The sequence below is a fragment of the Heloderma suspectum genome, chromosome 3 (assembly GCF_057233095.1).
Source record: "Heloderma suspectum isolate Gila_16-S chromosome 3, 16-S_ref, whole genome shotgun sequence".
NCBI classification, from domain to species: Eukaryota; Metazoa; Chordata; class Lepidosauria; order Squamata; family Helodermatidae; genus Heloderma; species Heloderma suspectum.
In genome coordinates, this window is record NC_139460.1 from 250376344 (window position 1) to 250397449 (window position 21106).

The 21106-nt window shown below is 41.9% G+C and overlaps 1 protein-coding gene across 5 annotated transcripts in view; it reads right to left on the reverse strand.

Moving 5' to 3' along the window:
• VTI1A (vesicle transport through interaction with t-SNAREs 1A) overlaps nucleotides 1-21106 on the reverse strand; it is a 347971-nt gene that overhangs the window by 15946 nt on the left and 310919 nt on the right. For 3 of the 5 annotated variants that reach the window (XM_084846212.1, XM_084846211.1, XM_084846213.1), the window contains one exon: nucleotides 11459-11822. The exons of the other annotated variants lie outside the window; for them this stretch is intronic. In XM_084846212.1, the coding sequence (XP_084702338.1) occupies nucleotides 11540-11822 (283 nt within the window). In that variant the 3' untranslated portion in view covers nucleotides 11459-11539. Of the gene's footprint in view, nucleotides 1-11458; nucleotides 11823-21106 lie in introns of those variants that run through there. 5 annotated transcript variants of the gene reach the window in all.

A 21106-nucleotide genomic window follows, 5' to 3' on the forward strand; every position in this document is an offset into this window, starting at 1 on the left:
GAGCCCCTACCTGCAGTCTGAAATACTACAGTCCAGACACAGATTTATTACTTCATTTGCTGTTTCTGAGAACTAAGCTTAAGTTCTTATTCTCTCAAGCATAGTTCTTGAGATCATGTTCTTACTTTCTCAATACATAATACTGTACAATGTGTGCGCATGTTTGTGCGTGTGTGTTGTGTGTGTACACCTAGGTGCTTTCTAGCCTTCCCAGTGGTTCAACACATGTTTGGATCACCCACCAACACAGTTTATGCAGTCTGGATTTCTGAACACCTTCAAACTTGGTTTGGCCTGCTCTATGAACTCATGCAGAAACATTCTGGAAACAAAGAGGTACAAGCCTATTTGATATAAATGGAGCAGTAAAACAAACTTGTGCTAAGAATGATGAGTTCACCCTTAGCAAAGGACAAAATCTGGTTTATTCCTGTTATTCCCTATTGTAGTCAATTACAGACCCCCAACTACAAAAAAGCGTAAGGAAATGTTGAAAAGGGCTGTGTGACCACTGGGGCTTCCAAAGCAGCATTGTACCCCCTGGAGAGCCTATCTAGACACCTGTGATAGAGTGCAAGGAACTGCCATTGGCATACGGGGCTCTTTCTCTTGAACTGTTGACACTTTACTTGCATTTGTTAATGTATTTTGTAATTGTTTGCAAATGTAATGCTGTATCTTGATATCTATTTGATGTTTATTGTAAGCCGGACATGGTCTACTATGATGTTTATTGTAAACTGGACATGGTCTACTACGGAAAAGCAGTGTATAAACAGACTAAACTAAACTCCAGATCTGGGCCCAAGGCCATGGTCCAAAAGACTCATGCAAGTGCCTGCAGGGAAACCATGCAGCAGCAAGAGCTTTATTTGGAGTTTTTACTGCTGCAGTTCTCAGTTAAGAAGGTGACATGATGTTCAGCTTAAAGTAGGACACAGTTCTCCTATATAAACAGTTCCTTTGGATTGCAGTTTTTAAGTATCTATAATGTCAGACCCAAATGTCCGCTGCACTATAAGGACCATTTTTATGAGTTTGACTTTAAAATATAACTTGGGGGGTGGGGAGGATAAAGTATATAATTCTGAAGTCCAGCTGCGTATTACCTGTTTAAAAACGAAAACAAAATCCTAATATACCACAGACGTAAGTCCTACAACCAAATGAAAGTGGTAAGACATCTGAATTATCTAATATGTAGTAGAGGAAGAGAGAGCGGAGGACAGGAAGACCTGGCATGCTATGGTCCATGGGGTCACGAAGAGTCGGACATGACTGAACGACTCAACAACAACAACAACAACATAGTATTAAATAGTTCCAAAGTTAAAAAAAACACCATGAATATGAAATATATACCTGTATATTTGTTTTCCAGTAAATTAAGGTAGCATCTTAAGAATAGAAACACACATTTATTTTATTTATTTACAATATGTGTATAGCACTAAATATCCAAAACAGATTTCGGAGTGGTGAACACAAAAGATAAAACAGTAAAAGAATAAAGGGATTAAAACACCACCTTAAAATGCTTAAAAAAGAAGAAGAGAGACTTGTATATTACAAGACTGCATAACATTTAAAAGACTCTGAATCACCCCCCAGCCAAACGTATTTTTACTTAATTTCTTAGTCGGATACTAATTTGCTTGTGATATTTGCCTGATAAAGGAATTATCTTCTGTAAATTAACTCTGAATGCTGAATGGAATAATCCCCTTAATGGCAATCTGTCTTTAGCAGTTTATATCAAATACCATGAAATATATAAACTAATATTTTTGTGTATTATATTTATGGGATTTCTGTCATGGACCAATTTCTTATGTTTTGAGATCTTATTGTCCTATTTAGAGCACTGCTGGACATATATGACAAGGCAACTCATTGGCAACTGCCTAGGATTTTGTAAACAAGGGCATGCAGACACATGAGGTGCTATAGCATGGAGCTTCTCCACTTGATTATGCTGGTGTATGTGGTAAGAGAGACTTACAAACATTACAGCCTGTATATGGAATGTTGCCACATGGAAATGTTTATTGGTGGCCTTTATGTATGACTTTAAGAGATGAAATAGCTCTGAGAAACAAGTGTGGTTGCTAGGCAAGAACCAATAAGCAGCCCAAATGATTCCTTCACAATCAAAGAGGTGACAGTGTCCGGGGGGGGGGGGGGAGAAGCTATCGTGGCTTCTCCCCCCACCCTTAAGCATGCTGCGTGTACCCCCATTGTTTACATAATTAACCACACTACAGTGCGGGTTTGCGTGTCGTGCAAACATGCAATAACGGTTGTAGAGTGGGTACGAAGCCACCCCTGGTGCGTGCAGGGTTTGCATGTCATGCCAACCTGCACTGCAGTGCAGGTAATTATGTAAACAATGGATGCACAGGACCAGGAGGAGATGCCACAATGCCTTCTTTTTTCCCTGCGATTGTCCAAACACCCCCTGAATTTCCCCCTCCTGGTCTTCGCAGAGCAGGGGTAGATACAGTGAAACATCCCAGGGCCCCCCAAATAGTTCTAGTCCTGGAACTGGATCCCTTTTATGAATGCACGGAGAAGTCTCAATATACAGTTCTCAGCCAACTTTATGATGGGCCAAACCCTGGTTAGTCAGGACAGGCGATATTCACTATGCGCTGTTTTGTAAGAGGGCTCCTTAATTCTTAAGGCTTTGAAAGGCAGTAAGAGCTGAGGATTTCTTGCAACCAGAGCCCCTTCTGCTTGGGAACATATGGTTGCCAACCTTTGTTTACTGCTGAAGGAGGAAGAGACTACAGCTTTTCTTTCCACTAGCAGGGGGCTAAGCTTTTGCTGCATATTTATGAGAAAGCATTCTGTATCCTATGGGGTGTGCTGGAACTCAAAATGGAAAACTATTTAGAGGTGCCAGTGTTCTTCTGAAGCCCAGGGCCTGACTAATTCCTATGAAACTTTGCTTTAGAGTAAAAATGATGATATCTATGCTAAACAGAACTAATTATCAGCTGGAACCCCAACCTGATTGCTGTTCAGTAGAGACAGAGGGAGATAATTGCGTACCTTCAGACAGGCACAGCAACTTCTAAATGGATGCTAACTTTACCATCAGCCAGCTTAATTACTACTGTCAATGTGTTAACTTTGTATAAAATATATTCCCTCTCCCCACTCAATACACACTGAAATATTTTCCCCTTCCATACCATTAATTTAATGACACAGCCAAAAAGCTTAATAGATATATTGGTGAGCTCCACAATTCCAGCCTATTATTTCTCCTGTTTTTCAGCTATAACCATGCATATGTTGTTGTGAATGAGTCCCTTTATGTTTTCCAACAGGCAGTTTACTGACCCAGACATGAATGTATAACAAGCAGAAATGCTAAAGCAATACATTTTTAATTGATGATTTTATGTATTTTTATTACAAGACTTGACTCACCCCACAAGGATGCCCATCAGGTGTGTGTGTGTAATATATTAATTACAGAGATACATGGAATTTACCATGGTGAATACTTATAGATGGTTATTAAATAATAAAAAGTTATATTGTTTAATTCCACTTTGGGCTTACTTTTTATTATTACAGAACAGAATGATCAGTGAACTGTGTATGTTCAAAAACGTGCCCTTCAATAGCCTTGTGGAAATGTATAAAACAAGCAGCGATACAGTCCTTTGCCAAACACTGTGATAAATTTTTTATTTGGCAGCTAACATTCTCACTAGTTTTCTTGGCAGCAATTGGGACCTTTAGCAAGAAAGGTGCAGGAGAAAAATACCTTGTTTAGAGATGTTTTCAACACTTTCTGGGATTTTCAGAACTTCTGCCTGCAGCACATTTTTACAACCTCAGTCTCCAACCACCTGATGAGTAGGTGGTGGTTTTTAACTTCTTCTTTCTTAGAAAATATAGACAGCTTACTACTCCTGCTCCCCTCTGGCCTCCAGCCAAGAATATTCCCCCTCCCTTTCTCTCATATGTGTGTTCCAGAGATACAATTGGTTGCTCTTCACTGTCTAGACAAAAAACCTGAAAATAATGTCAGGATGTACCTTTCATTGCTCCTGATACTATCAGGATCAGATTCTCAGATGACAGAGATAAATGAAAGGCAAAAATGTGCTGATTACTTTTGCATTTTCTTTTTCTTCAGAAATTGCTGCAAAAACTGGTCACAGGTGCAGCTACCTGGGTCAGTCAGTGGATGGCTGCTAAACAGAATAGCAAAATAGATTTCTGCACCAAGACCGGCTCCTGTATCCATGGTTAAAAATACATAAAAACAGAACATCTCGGTACATCCCTAAAGCTAGAAGCTTTAATCAAGGTTCTGATAACAAGCTGTTTGGTTAAACAGAAAAGCTGTTTATATTCATAGGGTTAAAATCCATAAGGCATCCATTGCTTCTGAGATAATGAAACATTGACAAGTATACTAAAATCATATACCTGATTTGCTCTTCCACTATAGGTACTGTTTATGTGTCTGTACACAGTTGCTAGTTTCTTTGGATACAGAGGAACATGCTGTGGCTTGATGGGACTAACCCCCCTGCCCATCACAGTACTATATTATATATTAGACTATTGTTTCTTTTTTATTTATATACCACTTAACATAATAAAATCTCTAAGTCTTTACATTACACAAAGAGATATTTATTCAGGAAAGGGTGTCACTTGATCCCCTGAACAGATTTATTTATTTATTTATTTATTTATTTATTCATTCATTCATTCATTCAATAAAATTATACCCTCCGTTTAGCAGGCACTCAGAGGAATGTACACTAAAAACATTAAAACTTTACATAAAACCCATACAATAAAACTTGCAAGCAGCATTAAAATTAAAGACTGACGAAACGTAAACCTGAAAAGCCTGACAGAACAGGGAAGTCTTTACTGCCTGTCTCAAGCAGAACAAGGAAGAAGCCAATGCTGAAAGAATGTGCAAGATGCTTGTGAGGCTGCATAGGCTTGCCCCGTCCCCTGCTGCTGATGTGCACAGAGGCCCACCATCCTGCCCTCTGCATATATATTGGACCAAGCATGGTTCCCCCTTGTGTGGAGCAGCTCTATGCACATAAGCCCCTTCCAAAGCACTCCAAACGCATGGAGGGCAGGGGGGTCATGGCAGCTGGTTGCATCAACAGTGGAGCACATAGCCACCATGTACATGATTGGTAGCGGGGCTAGCCCATGTGGCCCTGCAATCCCTTCACACATTCTTTCAACGTGTAGGGAGGGGGGGTCACGTGAACTGCCCTGAGGAGTTTTGGAATACAGCTGGAAGAACTAAGGGCATGTCTTCAGTAGCTGGGATATGTCCCAGGACATAGAGGAATCAACAGGTGAAAACTGACATTTCATCTCAGGTGGTTTACCTAAGATTGAATTCATATCTTGATCCATTTTAAGTGAGAGTTCCTATAATGGACCTCATTCACACTTTTCATGGACATCTTATTTTTGAGATGTGACCTCCCAGTTTCAATATGATGTTGGTTTGCTAATAACATAACTAACAAAGCACATGTATTTCTCAGAGAAGATTGAAGAACTCCAAAGCCAATCAGGAGAACACATACATTCCCTGGGAAACAGATACACATGTTACACTTCCCAGAGGGGAATCAGCACTTAAGGGCACAATTCTATGAAGATAGTCACCTGGCCTGCATTTTTGGCTAGATGTGCAATTTCGTGCCTCTAGCTGAGGACATCAGAGTGGGGGTGGGGGGAGGGGGCTGCGTGACACATAGGAAGCCTCGTAAGAGGCTTCCGCGGTCTCCTCCCATCCCCTTGGGACCGCTCCCTTTTTGCCCTCTCTGCACTCTGTTTCCAAGGGCAGAGACAGGGAAGAACCATGCTGGCTATGAGAGGGAGGGGAGCATGGTTTCTGGGAACTGACCTCAGAGCCAGGGCTCTGACCTTGGTTCCCATAAACTTAAAAATCCTATGGCCATCTAGACAGTGTCTAGTGGCCATAGGATTGCTCCTTAAATGTATGTCTTCTAAAATGAGTGTTCAAGCAGCTCTTTGTCTCTTACATCTTTTCTCCCTTTCTTATACTTAGAACTCTTTCTCTCAAACATACAAATGCTTTTTAGATTATAAACTTCTCAGGGCAGGGACCTGTCTGTTCATTATTACATATTTATGGCAGTGTTCACGCACAGCACTAAACATCGGTTTAGTGCAGGCATGGGGAACCTCGAGCCATAGCTGGATATGGCAAGTTGGGGTTCCCCATCTGGCCCACCATCTTCTTCCCCAGGTCCTGCCCCTCTCCTAGCAGGAAAAGCTCTCATCTCTGATCAGCTGCTGCTGATGTGCTTATCTGTGCTGGGGAGAGGGGGTAGGGCCTGGGGAGGAAGCTGAGTGATTCAGACCTACTTACTTCTGAGGCTTGCTCTGCTTATTTCTGAGTAGACATGCTGTTCATGCTTACTTCTGAGCAGATATGCAGAGGCTTGTCCTGTTACTTCTGAGCAGGCATAAAATCACATTTGATTTTAAGAATCACATTTTGACCCACCAACTCTGCCTTTGGTCCTGCCCACAGATGGAATGAAGGCTTTTCCCAGATTGGAATTTGCCTCTTGGAATGAAAACGTTTCCCGACCCCTGGTTTAGTGCTATGTGGACAAGCCTTCACAAGCCCGAACAAAATGTCAAGCTTGCCATGCTTTCCCCTCCTGTTTCTTCCTCCCTTGCAGCTGGGAAAGGACTTCTGCTGATTTTAATTTCAATTTTAAAGATCCTTGGTTTTGTGTTATGTTTGAACAGGGGACCCTAGTTTGAAACAAACCTTATTCAATTTCTAAACAAGCCAACTTCAACCCATAACTTCAAAATCTGTAACTATTGTTTGTTTTAAGCCAGGATTCCTAGTTCAAACATGATGCTAACCTGAGATTCCTTGAAAGTAAAACTAAACTCAGCAGAAATCCTCCTCCCAACCATGGGCAAGGAGGAGAAGGGAGGGAGAGTTTTCCTCAGGCTCATGGAGATCTGTCCAAATAACACTAAACCATGGTTTAGCGTTATGTGTGAATGCATCCATTATGTATCACCTTTAATGAATTGTGGGTATAAAATTTAAGTTTTTTTTTTCTCTTCAGAACCCTGCTGTTGTTGTCTTCCTTTTTTATTCAATTGTAGCATGTAGGCCTGCAGTATTGCAACTGAAACTCTCCCCATGACCTGAGTTTGATCCCAGTGGAAGCTGGGTCCCAGGTAGCTGGCTCAGGTCGACTCAGCCTTCCATCCTTCCGAGGTCAGTAAAATGAGTACCCAGCTTGCTGGGGGAAAGGTAGTCATGACTGGGGAAGGCAATGGCAAACCACCCCGCTATAGTCTGCCATGGAAGCGCCAGCGTAAGCAGGCGTCCCTCTAGGGGTCAGTAATGACCCAGTGCTTGCACAGGAGGAACCTTTCCTTTTTCCTAGCTCTGTAAATAGGGATGTACGAAAGTGACTTACCTGTTTGCAGATTATGTTTATGGTGGAGGGGAGGTGTTCCGTCCCTCCCCCCGGAATCCTCAACGGGGGGGGAGGAGCTCCGTTCCTCCACCCAGAATCCTCGAATGGCCGGCTGTGCTCCGCAGCAGGTCCGCGGAGCAGCCGGCCAGGCCCAGCCAGGCCCAGCCAGGCCAGAGCCGTCCGCAGCCGGATTTCCGGCTGCGGAGGGCTCTGGGTAAAAACAAACAAACAAACAAACAAACAAGTTTCAGTTACTGAGGCCTGAGGATGAGGACAAGGTGCTTGGCCAAGTCCGATCGACCACTTGTGTGCTTGACTCTTGCCCTTCATGGCTTATTAAATCAAACAAGGAGGGGTTGTCCGGCTGGGTCCAGGAGGTTATAAATTCCTCCTTGAGAGAGGGAGTGGTGCCTGCCGCTTTAAAAGAGGCAGTAATTAGACCACTCCTGAAAAAGCCTAACCTGGACCCAGAGGATGTTAACAATTATAGGCCAGTGGCCAACATCCCCTTCCTGGGCAAGGTGCTTGAGCGGGTGGTTGTAGGACAGCTCCAGGCACTGTTGAATGAAACGGATTATCTAGATCCATTTCAATCAGGCTTCAGGCCTGGTTTTGGAATGGAAACTGCCTTGGTCGCCCTGTGGGATGACCTCTGCCGGGAGAGGGACAGGGGGAGTGCGACCCTGTTGATTCTCCTGGACCTCTCAGCGGCTTTCGATACCATCGACCATGGTATCCTTCTGGATGGGTTGTCTGGGTTAGGAGTTGGAGGCACTGCACTACAGTGGTTCCGCTCCTACTTGGATGGCCGATTCCAGAAGGTGGTGCTGGGGGATTACTGCTCTGTGCCATGGCAATTGTGCCATGGGGTTCCACAGGGCTCTATTTTATCCCCCATGCTGTTTAACATCTACATGAAACCGCTGGGGGAGGTTATCTGGAGGTGTGGGCTGAGGTGCCATCAATATGCAGATGACACCCAGCTCTACCTCTCTTTTACATCAAAACCAGGTGAGGCAGTGACTGTTCTGAATCAGTGCCTGGGCACGGTAATGGACTGGATGAGGGCTAATAAACTGAAACTCAATCCAGACAAGACGGAGGTACTGTTAGTGGGTGATTCATCTGCCCAGTTAGGTGATATTCAGCTTCTTCTGGAGGGGGTTGCACTCCCCCTAAAGGATCAGGTTCATAGTTTGGGGGTGCTCGCCTCCTCTCATATGTGCCTACCTTAAGATCATCAGCAGCAGCCCTTCTCCGTGAGCCCCTGCCAAAGGAAGTGAGGCGGGTGGCTACTAGGAGGAGGGCTTTTTCTGCTGCGGCACCCCGGCTCTGGAATGAGCTCCCTAGTGAGGTTCGCCTGGCACCTACATTGTATTCCTTTCGGCGCCAGGTGAAGACCTTTTTATTTTCCCAGGCATTTTAGCATTTTAACTTTCTAAATTTTTATCTTTGCTGTTTTAAATCTGTATTTTAAACTCCTGCACTGCTGCTAGGTTTTATTGTGGTTGTATTGTTATATTGTGGTTTTAATGTTCTGTATATTTTAAATTGTTTTATTGTGTGTTGCTTGGATTTAATTTTTGTGAACCGCCCAGAGAGCTTTGGCTATTGGGCGATATAGAAATGAAATAAATAAATAAATAAACAAACACCTGCGTACGCAAATGGCGGCGGCTACGGCTGCCGCCATTTGCGTTCCTTCTTTTTGGCCATCTTAATCTACGTAAATATTTACGTAGACTATGACGGTGAAAAGAAAGGGGAACACAAATAACGTAGCGGGCGCTATTTGCGTCCCTTTTTGATTCACTGTTTTAGCCTACGTAAATCTTTACGTAGTCTTTACGTAAAGACTCTTTACTCTAGAGTAAACGTACTCTACTTTACTTTAAAGTATGAGTAAAGTACGAGTAAAGTACGAGTAAAGTACGAGTAAAGTACGAGTAAAGTACTCGTACTTTACTCTAGAGTTTACGTACTCTAGAGTACGTAGAGTAGAGTAAAGTAATCTTTACATAGGCTAAAACGGCGAATCAAAAGGGGACGCAAATAGCACCCGCTACGCTATTTGCATTCCCCTTTCTTTTTGCCGTCATAGTCTATGTAAATATTTACGTAGACTAAGACGGCCAAAAAGAAGGAACGCAAATGGCGGCGGCCGTAGCCGCCGCCATTTGCGTATGCGCGTTTTTTTTTTTAAACCCACCCAGCCATGATAGGCTACATAAAGATTTACGTAGCCTATCACGTCTTTTTTTTTTTTTACCAAGACTGGAAATGGTGGCGGCAGCAGCCGGTCGGAAGACCAGCCGCCAGAGCCGCAGCTGAAGCTGCCGCCGCCAGGAAGATCCGCCCTAGGTAAGTCTCGTCCCGGGGGGGATCCGCGGCGGGGCGGGGGGGTAGCAGGCCGTTCCGCCACAGATTTTGGGGGGCCGAATGCACTGGCATTCGGCCTCACCGAGATCCGTGGTGGAATTCTCTGCCATCCCTATCTGTAAACTAGGAAACCTTTTCTTAGGACTTTATTTAAGCTATGCACTATTCCTAGTGGTACCAGTGGGAAAGAGGTGGGAAGGAAAAACTGACTGTGAATGGAAAAGCACACTTTGGTTTAATAGCAAAACTTTCCCTTTCATGCCTTGTTTTAGGACAATATAGTAAAATATAATTGATTATGTATGTACAAATTAAGCAGCAAACACTACATTTGGTAATCATTGCCATTCAGCTGGCTGTCCCAGTTACTTGTCAATCTTTTGGGGCATGGGATTAACAAAAATGGGGGTGGAGGGAAGACAAATTTTCAACTGTCTGCTCAAGCAAAATTATGGGTAGCTTACTCTCATTTGAGAACACTATAATTTGAGATTCGATTTAAATTAAGTGGCTTTTCTCCCACATGAAAAGAAACTGGTTGTTGCTTACTCTTTTGTGTAACAGGATTATTCTCATTTGTGAAAGACAAATGACTTCATGATACCTCCCAAATCCCATTTCCTGTATATGCACACTCAGGACCAGTGTCAAGGGTAGGCATGATTGGGTACCTGCTGAGGGGCCACACCCCAGCAGAAGTCCTCTGACAAGAGCCCCCTGGACTTGCTCCTCCTCTTCCCCACTGCAAGCTTCTTGTTCACCTGCCCCTTGTTCTGATCCAGACAGTGCTGGTAGTGAGAAGGAAGAGCAGTAGAAGCCACTGCCTGCTTGCTCACTGGCTCTCTGCCTTTCCAGCAAGCAAGTGTTAGTAAAGGTCAAAAAAGGAGTGGGAACAATAGCAGGTGGTGACAATGGTAGTGAGAATGGTGACTTTCTGAAGGAGGGGGCCCATTGAGGCTGCCTTGCCCAAGGGCCCTCAAAAACCTAGAACTACTACTATATGCACTATACAGTTTCTTGATAGTCACACCCTTAAGGCTTCAGTATCATATACATAAAAGCTAGGTGTAGGTGGCTTCTAATGCAATATAGTGCACCTCCTATGCTCTGGGAGCTTGGCCAACGTGTGAGCTATCAAGATACTTGCAATGCCACTCTGTGTGCAAGCCACACAGAGACATATTGGCTTTTCAAGAAGCAATGGCCCTGGAGATCTGTACCTCCTTTTTCTACACAGGTTGCTTCCTCAAAAGACCAGTCCACTACAAAGGAATGGACTGAGGTTCACTCTGAGGACCAGAAAACCCAGGTTCAAATCCCCACCAAGCCATGAAACTTGCTGTGTAACTTTGGGACCAATCATCTCTTTCAGGTAACCTACCTCATGAAGTTGTTGTGAAAATAAAAGGGATGGGGTCGGTGGGAGAACCTCTTATACTGCCTTGAGCTCCTTGGATAAAAGGGAGGATAAAAATATAATAAATAAAGCAGACTAAGCTCCACTGACATGGGACCTGGGGGAAGGGCTCCCCCCCCCCACACACAGAGACTTTGGATATGGCTGCTACAGGGGAAGTAAGGGACTGAGATAGATTCCTGTAAAAATCAAGCCCACTCTGCCCAGGTCACCTTTCAAGTTATTTTTCAGGAAAATAGAAAGCTATTTTCTTTTAGTGGTTAAGATGCTGAACTGCAGACCGGAAGGTCGGCAGGACAGCAGTTCGAGACCCGAGTGCCGCGTGACGGAGTGAGCTCCCGTCTTCAGTCCCAGCTCCTGCCAACCTAGCAGTTCGAAAGCAAGAAATTGCAAGTAGATAAATAGGTACCGCTTCGGCGGGAAAGGTAACAGCATTCTGTGCACCTCGGTGTTCAGTCATGCCGGCCACATGACCACGGAAGTGTCTTCGGACAGCGCTGGCTCTTCGGCTTAGAAACGGGGATGAGCACCGCACCCTAGAGTCGGACACAACTGGTTGGGGACACCTTTACCTTTTTTAGCTCCTTATTTCTATATAATAGATTGGGATATTAAGGTGGAAATAACTTGTTTAAAATGATCCAAGGAGAATATGGGTAAGATAGGAATCTAACCCAGTTCTCTCTGGTCTTGGTCCAATAGCCTACCCTCTGGATCACTCTTAGCAGCAGAAAAACCAGTACCTGTCTACAGACACCAAAGGATAACACTTACGTTGCATAATTATGTTATAGAAATTCATTATTTGCACAAAGTAATCAAATTAATTTTCACCATTTCAACCCGCCACTAAAATTCACCTTGTTTCTAAAGCCGGCTGGATATAATATTACCAAAGCTGTTGAAAGGGTGTAACACTAACCATGAAGCCAAAGGCCAATAAAAGTATGCAATGCATAATTTTTTATTGTTTGCTCAGTATTGAAATCTCATTAGAACTCGTAAGTCAAACATTTACATCTGCTGATCATGAGAGAATATGGATGGAATGTATGTTGTGAACAGAATGTAGTATGTTTTAGATGAAAATGGGATTTGCTTTTTATTTTTCATTTTAAATAAAACCCCTATACAGCTGTTATTTAAATATCCACTTCTGAAACAAAAGAACTAAAACATTCATTTAACATAACTTTCTCAAGGTTGTTCTGTTTCTGGCAATGTCCATGACCATTATGTACAAAAGCATTACTTGACAGTCTTCAGAATAATAATGGTTTGAAATTCTCTGCCCTATGCAGCATTTTCCTTCATTTATCCTTCAGATTTTATACAGTCACATTTTAATTAGTCTAGAATTTGTCCTCCAATTAGCTTTCATTAAACTTTACAGATTATGGCAAAATATCTGCTGAGTTATCCTTCAAAACTGTGCCTTAAGTTTAAAACAAAAAGTAACTATGCTGATGAAATGATTATGGAAATTATTACAATGTTAAAAACATCACTCATTTCCTAGTTTACCTCTACATTTTATTCTGCAATTTAGCATTTTGCTGACTTAAATCCCTTTGGTTGCTCCAGAAAGTTAATCATAATAAAACCTTACAGTGAAATCATTCCTTTAATTTCACAAGGATCTTTAGAGCTTGATTGCAACTGGCTTTAGATGATACATCCTATTTTTGTATAGTAAAGTAAGTTCCCTAAAGTTCCTGTTCTTTTCACAATAATGTCACATGTGCTGGGTGCAGGAGAGGGAATGAAAATCAGGACAAATTGTTTGCCTCGCTCACTGCAGGAGCAACTGCACTATCCACTGCTCATGGGCACAATGTTTACTGGACATGTCTTTTTATTCACAAGATGCCAGAATATGGGCAGAACTCTGATTTGGCATCAGACATCACATAGCTAGCTCTCGCTGGCTACACTGCATCATCATAAAGTTAAATCAGAATGAGGGTAATTGCTCATTCTTCCCAGTTCTCTCTCATTTGACAACAGAAGCCAAATCAGGCATGATTCCTACCCAACTGTCTTTGGGGTTAAAAAGAAAAAGATCAAAATTGGCATCCAGCAATTTCGTGTGAATTCCACCAGCAGGACCACAAACAAGTGGTGAAAAACTAAGCAAGAGCGACTTTCATGAAAACTTTAAGCCCTCCTGAATCCCCCTTTTGAGCCAAAAGTTTCCTAAACCTTTTGGCTTATCCCTAGTTAAATCAGGTACTGTAAAACACTTAGAAGCTGGTTCATGTGTTACCTTGAAGAAAGGAAAGACATGCAACTGACTTGCATTTTATTTTCTTTCTTTCCTAATTTCTTTTGTAATGTGTAATGTCGTGGGGAAGACGTGGGGAGCTCTCTTCACCCATTACTGATGAATAATACATGCTTCTTCTTTCCCTGCTTCTATGGACTGACTCTGAGTACTATCTAACATTTTTTCTGCCTACCACTTTCAACAATGCCAGTAGCTCCTTGGTACAGGAAGAGGAAGATAAATTCTTTTTCCACAGAAATGCATGACAAAAGTAGATCTACAGCAGGGGTAGGCAACACGGAGCCCATGGGCACCAATGTGCCCTGGGCACCTTTCTTGGTGCCTGCCAAAGTGCCCTAACCCTCCCACTTAAAAAACAAACGAGCACATTTTCCTACTGGCAGCTGGGATTGCTGTGGAATAGGTTTCTGTTGGTGCTGGAAACTGTGAGTTCGAACGAGCTGTTTAGTGTGTTGTGGCTCAAGCCCCACCTCTGCTGTATACTCTATCTTTCAGCCAGGTTTCTTGTCTGTTACCATGCCTCCCATGGCAGGTGCCCAGCACAGTTTCTCAAATTGCCAAATGTGTCCATGGCCCAAATAGGTTGCCTGCCCCTGGTCTACAGTCTACATGTACTATTGCTTTCAGAAGGCTTTCAGACAGTTTTTTTTCATATTAATAACAGCGATTGATATGTCAGTGGATGCCAACTTACAGTGACCACTGTGAATATATAATCCTACTTCACAAGCACACTGCAATCAGGAAGTTCAAGGGTACAGAGATCTCATCTAGCTCAGTGGAGCTTTTTCCCAGCCTGCATAGCCTTCTGCTGCTGACATTTGATCATGGCTTAGGACCTGGGTACCTCAGGAACCACTTCTCCCCACATGAACCTGCCCATGAAATTTGCCTGCATTTTTTAAAAGCACTATAACTTTTATAATACCCACACACACAAACAGAAAAACAAATTACAGCCAAAACTGAAGTACAACATTACACAGTCACAGTGTGACAACAAACAAACAAACAAATTAAATAATAAAAATATCTTCTGTAAAGCACTAAATAGGTCTAATCCATAATATTAAAAATGAAAATACACAGTCTTTTAACCAGTCACATCAACTTGTCTTATTGACTACCGCCACAGGGAAACATGGGGAAGTAGAGGGGAAAAAAGAGGTAAGGACTGGTTAATACATGTGATGAAAGGGGACTATACCCCATCAAATTTGTCTATACTAGACAAACCACGCACAGCTTTACTGTGTTGTATTAATTTATCTGACAAGGCAACTTCCCACAAATTTGCCTGCATGAGCCTTTGACCAGGTCCCTCTGCCATCAGAGGTGAGGTAGGCAGTGACCGCATATAGGGTCTTATCTCTGGTAGTGCCTTAGCTTTTGGAACTCTGTGCCCAGAGACATTCGCCTGGCACTGAGTTTGCTGTCTTTTCAGCACCAAGTGAAAGCCTGTTTATTTTCCAAGGCCTTTTAGAACTTTTGTTTTTAACTTGGTTTTTATCTGAACAGGCTGTTGCTGTTTTAATATGTTGCTGATAATTTTTAACTAGTAATTGTTTTATATTTTGCTATTAGATGTCACTCTAGGAACTTTGTGTTGAAAAATAGGATATTCAAGTACTTAAATTATTATAAATAAAAACTAATTAAAAGTTGTCCATAGGCTGATCATTGTAGCAAAGAAGGTGAGAAAAGCTTTTCTGAGGGCAAATATATAGATTGTATGCACATTACTGAGGTAACTGAAATGATAACCACACCAAACAATTTGCACATAAAGCAAACAACAATATGCTGAAACCCCAATGCTAAGAGACACAAGCTTATGAGATACAGCTGACATATGGATGCTTAAAAGTTGTAGCATTTCACACTGACTGAAGAGGACAATTTAAGCACTGGAAACTTCTAAATATAACCCTGTCTTTGTATAAAATACACTATACACACACACATACACACATGGAAAAGAATTATCCCTTTTTATTTTAAGACAGTCTTAAAAATTAGTACTAAAATTAGTAAAATAAAGAAATAACCACAGGTTATATTTTACTGGATCAGAATTTATAGAGTTTTAAGCACATATCTATTCTGAAAGTGTATAGTGCTATTTTTGCATAGTAAGTGGAAATTCAAGGAGGAAATGGAGTCATCCACTCACACTTAGAGGATGACATCTTGTTGACAGGCATGCAAACTTGGGAGGGTGCTATATAGCTGATCTTAAAATACTACATGACACTTTCCTTTTTCTTTTCAATTAAACATTGGTAACACTGAAAAATATCTTTTGGTCATGAAACATGTATGGTATTGGTCATCTCTGGTAGATTTAAAATCTGGAGAAAATATTTTGTATAACAAAATTGTTATTTTATAAGAGGAGTAAACTCTTTGGGAAACTCCAAAATGTAAGCCCCCATGGAATAGCTTACAAAATCAGTGACTTTTATGATAATATTGAAGTCTTCAAAAATACAATTCATTTGATTTTTTCCCCCTCCCAGGCAAGCCCTCCAGAGAAAAACACATGTAGGAAAGTAGTGCACAAAAATAAGAATCAATATATCTGAAAAAAACTTCAGAAATGCAATAGTGTCTAACATTTTAAGCAACATGCCTGCAACTCTAGTAAAGTGCTGGAAGTCTGATTAAATGTATATAAGCATGTATATACAGACACACTCAAAACAGGATCTTGGACACTAATGCCCCAAATCTAAATACATTTCCCGTGTACCTATAGTATTCAAATAGATTCAAATCACACATTCAGGGATGATTAGAGATCCTGGGGAAAAGAAAGCACAGCACTTCTCACCTGGCAGTGGCTCCTCCCATGGGTACAAACAACAATATACTTCTCCTCCACTTAAAGTTTACATCTTAAAACTTTGCCTCCTTGAACCCACACAGCTACTCTTCCTAATGGGACTAATCAAATAAAACCCATGGATTAAAAACAGCAACACCTAAGGACTGCTTTAATTCAGACTACATGGTAGCTATTACTGTGGTGAGCTCTCCACATGCAGGAGCTCACACTCAGATGGGCAGAGTTCATCATGCCAGTACAAACTTTGCTTGGTGAAAATCATCCTATCTAAACAGGAAGCTGTTCTCCAACAATGGCTCATCCTAGGATTGAAGCAAAACTGCCTTTACAAATTTGGGTGATTATTTTGGTTTGAGAGCCCCATTAAGGTTTTTTTGTGGTGCAGGGGGAGAGAAAGGCACTGACCACGGTGGTAATTGCAAGAGTCCTTGGAAGAGCTACATATTCCATGATTTACCACACCACATTGCACTGTTAGCCAGCGCAATAGAAGAGATGGAAGTACAAGTGGAGGAACGAAAAAAAGCCATACTTTTTTTCTATCTTGAAGTCATTCTTACTCCAGCCCCACCCATGTAAAGGAAAGAAATATGTTTGTGGGTGGTGGGCATGACTTTTGGGCAGCAGAAACAGTGTATGTGTGTGGTGGGGGGTAGGCATGCATGCATTTTGTTAAATCTGTTCCGTCTGAGTTTTGTGGATTGTCGCGTGTCTTTCATTCCATCATCTGCTCCTTGACAAAACTGGATTTGTTGTAGGAGAATTTCATTCTACTTGCACTAATTTTCATGTACACTAATGCACACTTGCAACCATGTGCTAATTCACATTAACTAATGTGCATTAGTGTGAATGTGAATTTGCGCAAATCTCCCCAAATGGGGGAAAAAATAAACAATGCTCAAATCCCCCTCCCTCCACATTTTCATGCTTTAGCCTATGGGGGAAATGCACATTTTTTGTAGGCTTTTTTTTTGGGGGGGGGGGATCATATTTTTGTACCTTTTTTACATTTGTGTACAGTTCTGGAAAGTAAAAAACAGTCCACAAGTGTGCAGAATCCATGCAACTCAGAAAAAGCTGGTCATGTGAATTCGTTGCGGATTTCTTTGATATCCCTAATGTGTGTTTGGGGTGGGGGTGGGCAGGAATTCTCCTGCCACTCAGATTTTGATCCGATCGGGAGAAGTCATTTGAAGAGAGTAAAACTCACATCCTCTTTTGGAATGATTTATCACTCCCCAAAGTTCAAATCTAACCCTGGCTTGGGATGAACTTCACTGGAACAAAAACTACATCTCTCAGACACATCAGTCAGGTTGAAAGCATGCTCAGGAGTTTTCATTGTGGAATAAGGAACAGCTTAGAAAAGCCCTGGGCTTAACTCTGAAAACTAGATTTTTATAAAATTCCTCCTGGTCAATGAGTCATGAAGAATGAAACTAAACAGTTTGTATTCGGAAAGCAAAACATACCCGCCCCCCCATTAGTAAAGGGAAAGATGGGCAGGAGGGAACCTGGCAGAAGAGAGGACTGGTGCTGAACCAATACTAGCTGAGCCAAAATTCAGAGAAGGCTTGGTTCTTAAGGGCTCCAGAATGTATTAACTGGGGCAGTTTGTTGTTGAATTTCCCTCCTGTTTCCAAAATTCTTCTCCATCCTTTCTTAGTACATTCATTCTAACATGATGTTTAAGTATAATTCATAGTATGACTTCCAACTCACCTAATTCTGATGAGAAAGGTGTTCTAAACAAATGCTAATCTGCATATTTTGAAAGCGTTTTTCTTCTCCTCCTAAAGCTGAAATTTTTAAATAATAAATATTTGCACACACTAAAATTATCCCAAAAATCAACTTTAAAAATGAAAACATGTCAGACTGCTAAAGAATCTCTCTTGCATATTTGCATCTTATGTCAGAGCTAATTAAGTTGTAGTTTGGTTTGATATGTCAAAATTGCTTGAATCATGAAAATGAACCTATGCAGATTAGACAGAATACCTTCATTTAAACTGCACTAGCCTGACACAAATCTGCTTTTGTGACTGTACTCAAAAAAGAGCAGGCTCAGCTTTCCCTCATACTTATAAGTATTTTTGATATCTAAATCTATATTCAATCATCAAAAAAACTGCTGGTTTAAAAGACCAGACAATAAGGCCATCTCATGTGGGTCCAAACCTCACAAAGCCAGGGAATTGGAAGCTAAGGCTGATGCCTATCTGACATGCCCTGTAATCAGTCATGATGTTCTGCAATGTCACAAATTGTGCTTGCTTACAACTTACCCTCCATGCACCCACACTTTTCCTGTGTCTTTGAGTCCCAAATTCAGTTTTTATTATTTATTTATTTCATTTCTATACCACCCAAGTTTGGCAGGATGGAGTGCCTGGGACCAGCAAAGATGCTCCACATTGCCCTGGTCCTGTATTGCCTTATGAAGCATCTGAGCCTTATTGCACTGCTAGAGGAATCCTACTGTGAGGTGACCCATGCGTGTTTGTTCCTTACACAAGTAGCTTGCACGATGGGTTGAACAGTGAGAGGGAGCCCTCTTCTTCCACCCCTCACCATCCTTATATTATTTTGTGTGTCACTACAAGGTAAGCCTGTATTACATTGTAATTCAAGTTTTTAATTCTGGTTTTTCTATTGCACCAACAGGAATGAGATAAAAATATCATTCAACACCACACCAAGATTTCCAGCAGCAGGCATGTTGCAAGATTTTTGGGGACACTTTCTAATAGGAGATGTTTGGTTGTGACAGAATGGATTTGGAGTCTGAAAGGAAAATATTCATTCTCTACCATATTGAGATTTCCACTAGCACGCATACCACAGGACCAACCCATGGTTGCTTTGGATCTTGAGATACTTGGTGGAGATAAAACAATGTGGTGGTATGGTGTTGTAGATTAAAACAAATGATTAGTGGAAGGCTTAAACACCCTCTTCCAGCACACTACTTATTTGTTGCAGACAGCATCTTCCCAATATCACTTCACCCCAGAAAAGATGTATGGGTTCAGGTTTGTGAGTTCAATTGTCTAACTTCATATTCTATGTAAGTCTGTGTGAGTACCTTTTAGTAGGGAGAAGGCCCAGCTCAACAAACATACTTCCATTTAATAAATGTAGCAACTGATGTCTGCTCAAAATCATTATGTTCCCCACCCCCACACTACCAAGTTCCACTTTTTTCTTGGCGCCTCCCACTGATCTTTGAAACAATTTCCCCTACCCCAACCTGCTTTGACATTTCTCACCATTACTGGCAACATCATCAGTCATACTGTTGCTAGGAAATACAGCTACATATACCACACACCTTTATTAGCAGTAGTACTGCTCTCAGCCCAGCTACATTAAAGGAGACACCCATCTTTCACTATAAACTTACCCAGTAAAGACACTGGTTGACTCACAGAATAAAGGCATGAATCACCTTACAGCAGGATTCCTCTAGCAATACAGTAAGGACCAGATGCTTCATAAGGCAATACAGGACCAGGACAATGTGGAGCATCTTTGCTGGTCCCAGGCACTCCATCCTTCTAATCTGGATTTGGGATTGAAAGACCCAGGAAAAGTGTGGGTGCATGGAGGATAAGTTGTAAGCAAGCACAATTTGTGACATAGCACAACATCATGACTAATTATGGGGCATGTCAAATAAGGCATTAGCCTTAGCTTCCGATTTCCTGGCTTTGTGGCATTTGGACCAACATGAGATGGCCTTATCGTCTGGTCTTTTAAACTAGCAGGTTTTTTGATGATCGAATTTCCTTAGTTTTTGAAAAACAAGTGTCTTCCCAAGGTATATGTGTTTGTGTGTACACACACACACACACACACACACACACACCACTCTGTCTGTCTTTCTGTGTCTTTCTCTCTCTCTCTGTCACTGAAAGCAGAGGTACAGTGCTTCTGAACATTGAGGTCCTATCTCTAATATGAATATAAGAAGAGCCATGCTGGATAAGACCAAGGGTCTAGCATTCTGTTCACATGGTGGTCAACCAGCTACCTGCGAGGAAGTGACAAGCAGGACATGAATGCAACAGCACCCTCTTGCCCATATTCTCCAGCAACTGGTATAAATAGGCATATTGACACTGATACTGGAGATAGCTATAGCCATCATGACTAGTATGCCTTCATACCCTTATCCTTCATGAATTTGTCCAATACCCCTTTAAAGCCATCCAAATTAGAGGCTATCATTACATCTTGTGGCAGAGAATTCCATAGTTTAACTACACACTGTGTGAAGAACTACTTCCTTTTACCTGCCCCATGGGATGACCCTGGGTTCTAGTATTATGAGGAAGGGAGAAAAATGTCTCCCTATCCACATTCTCTAAACATGCATCATTTTAAATACCACTATCATACAGTGGAAGCTGGAGGCCAGTCTGAATGGTGGGATGGAGGGCATGTCAAAGGGTCATAAGCCAAGGGGTCATGAGAGGCGGAGCCAAGAGCTCATGAGAGACGGGGCCAAGGGGGATCAGTGGATGAGTAGTCTTTGAATCCGTGACCCATGCCACAAAAGGAGAAAACTGAGGCACAAAACATCCGGGGCGGGGGGGAAATCACATAACCACATAAAAGTACTCCTTTGCATCCGCATTCTCCTGTTCTAGCAATAACTCCCATTTCACAGACAGTCC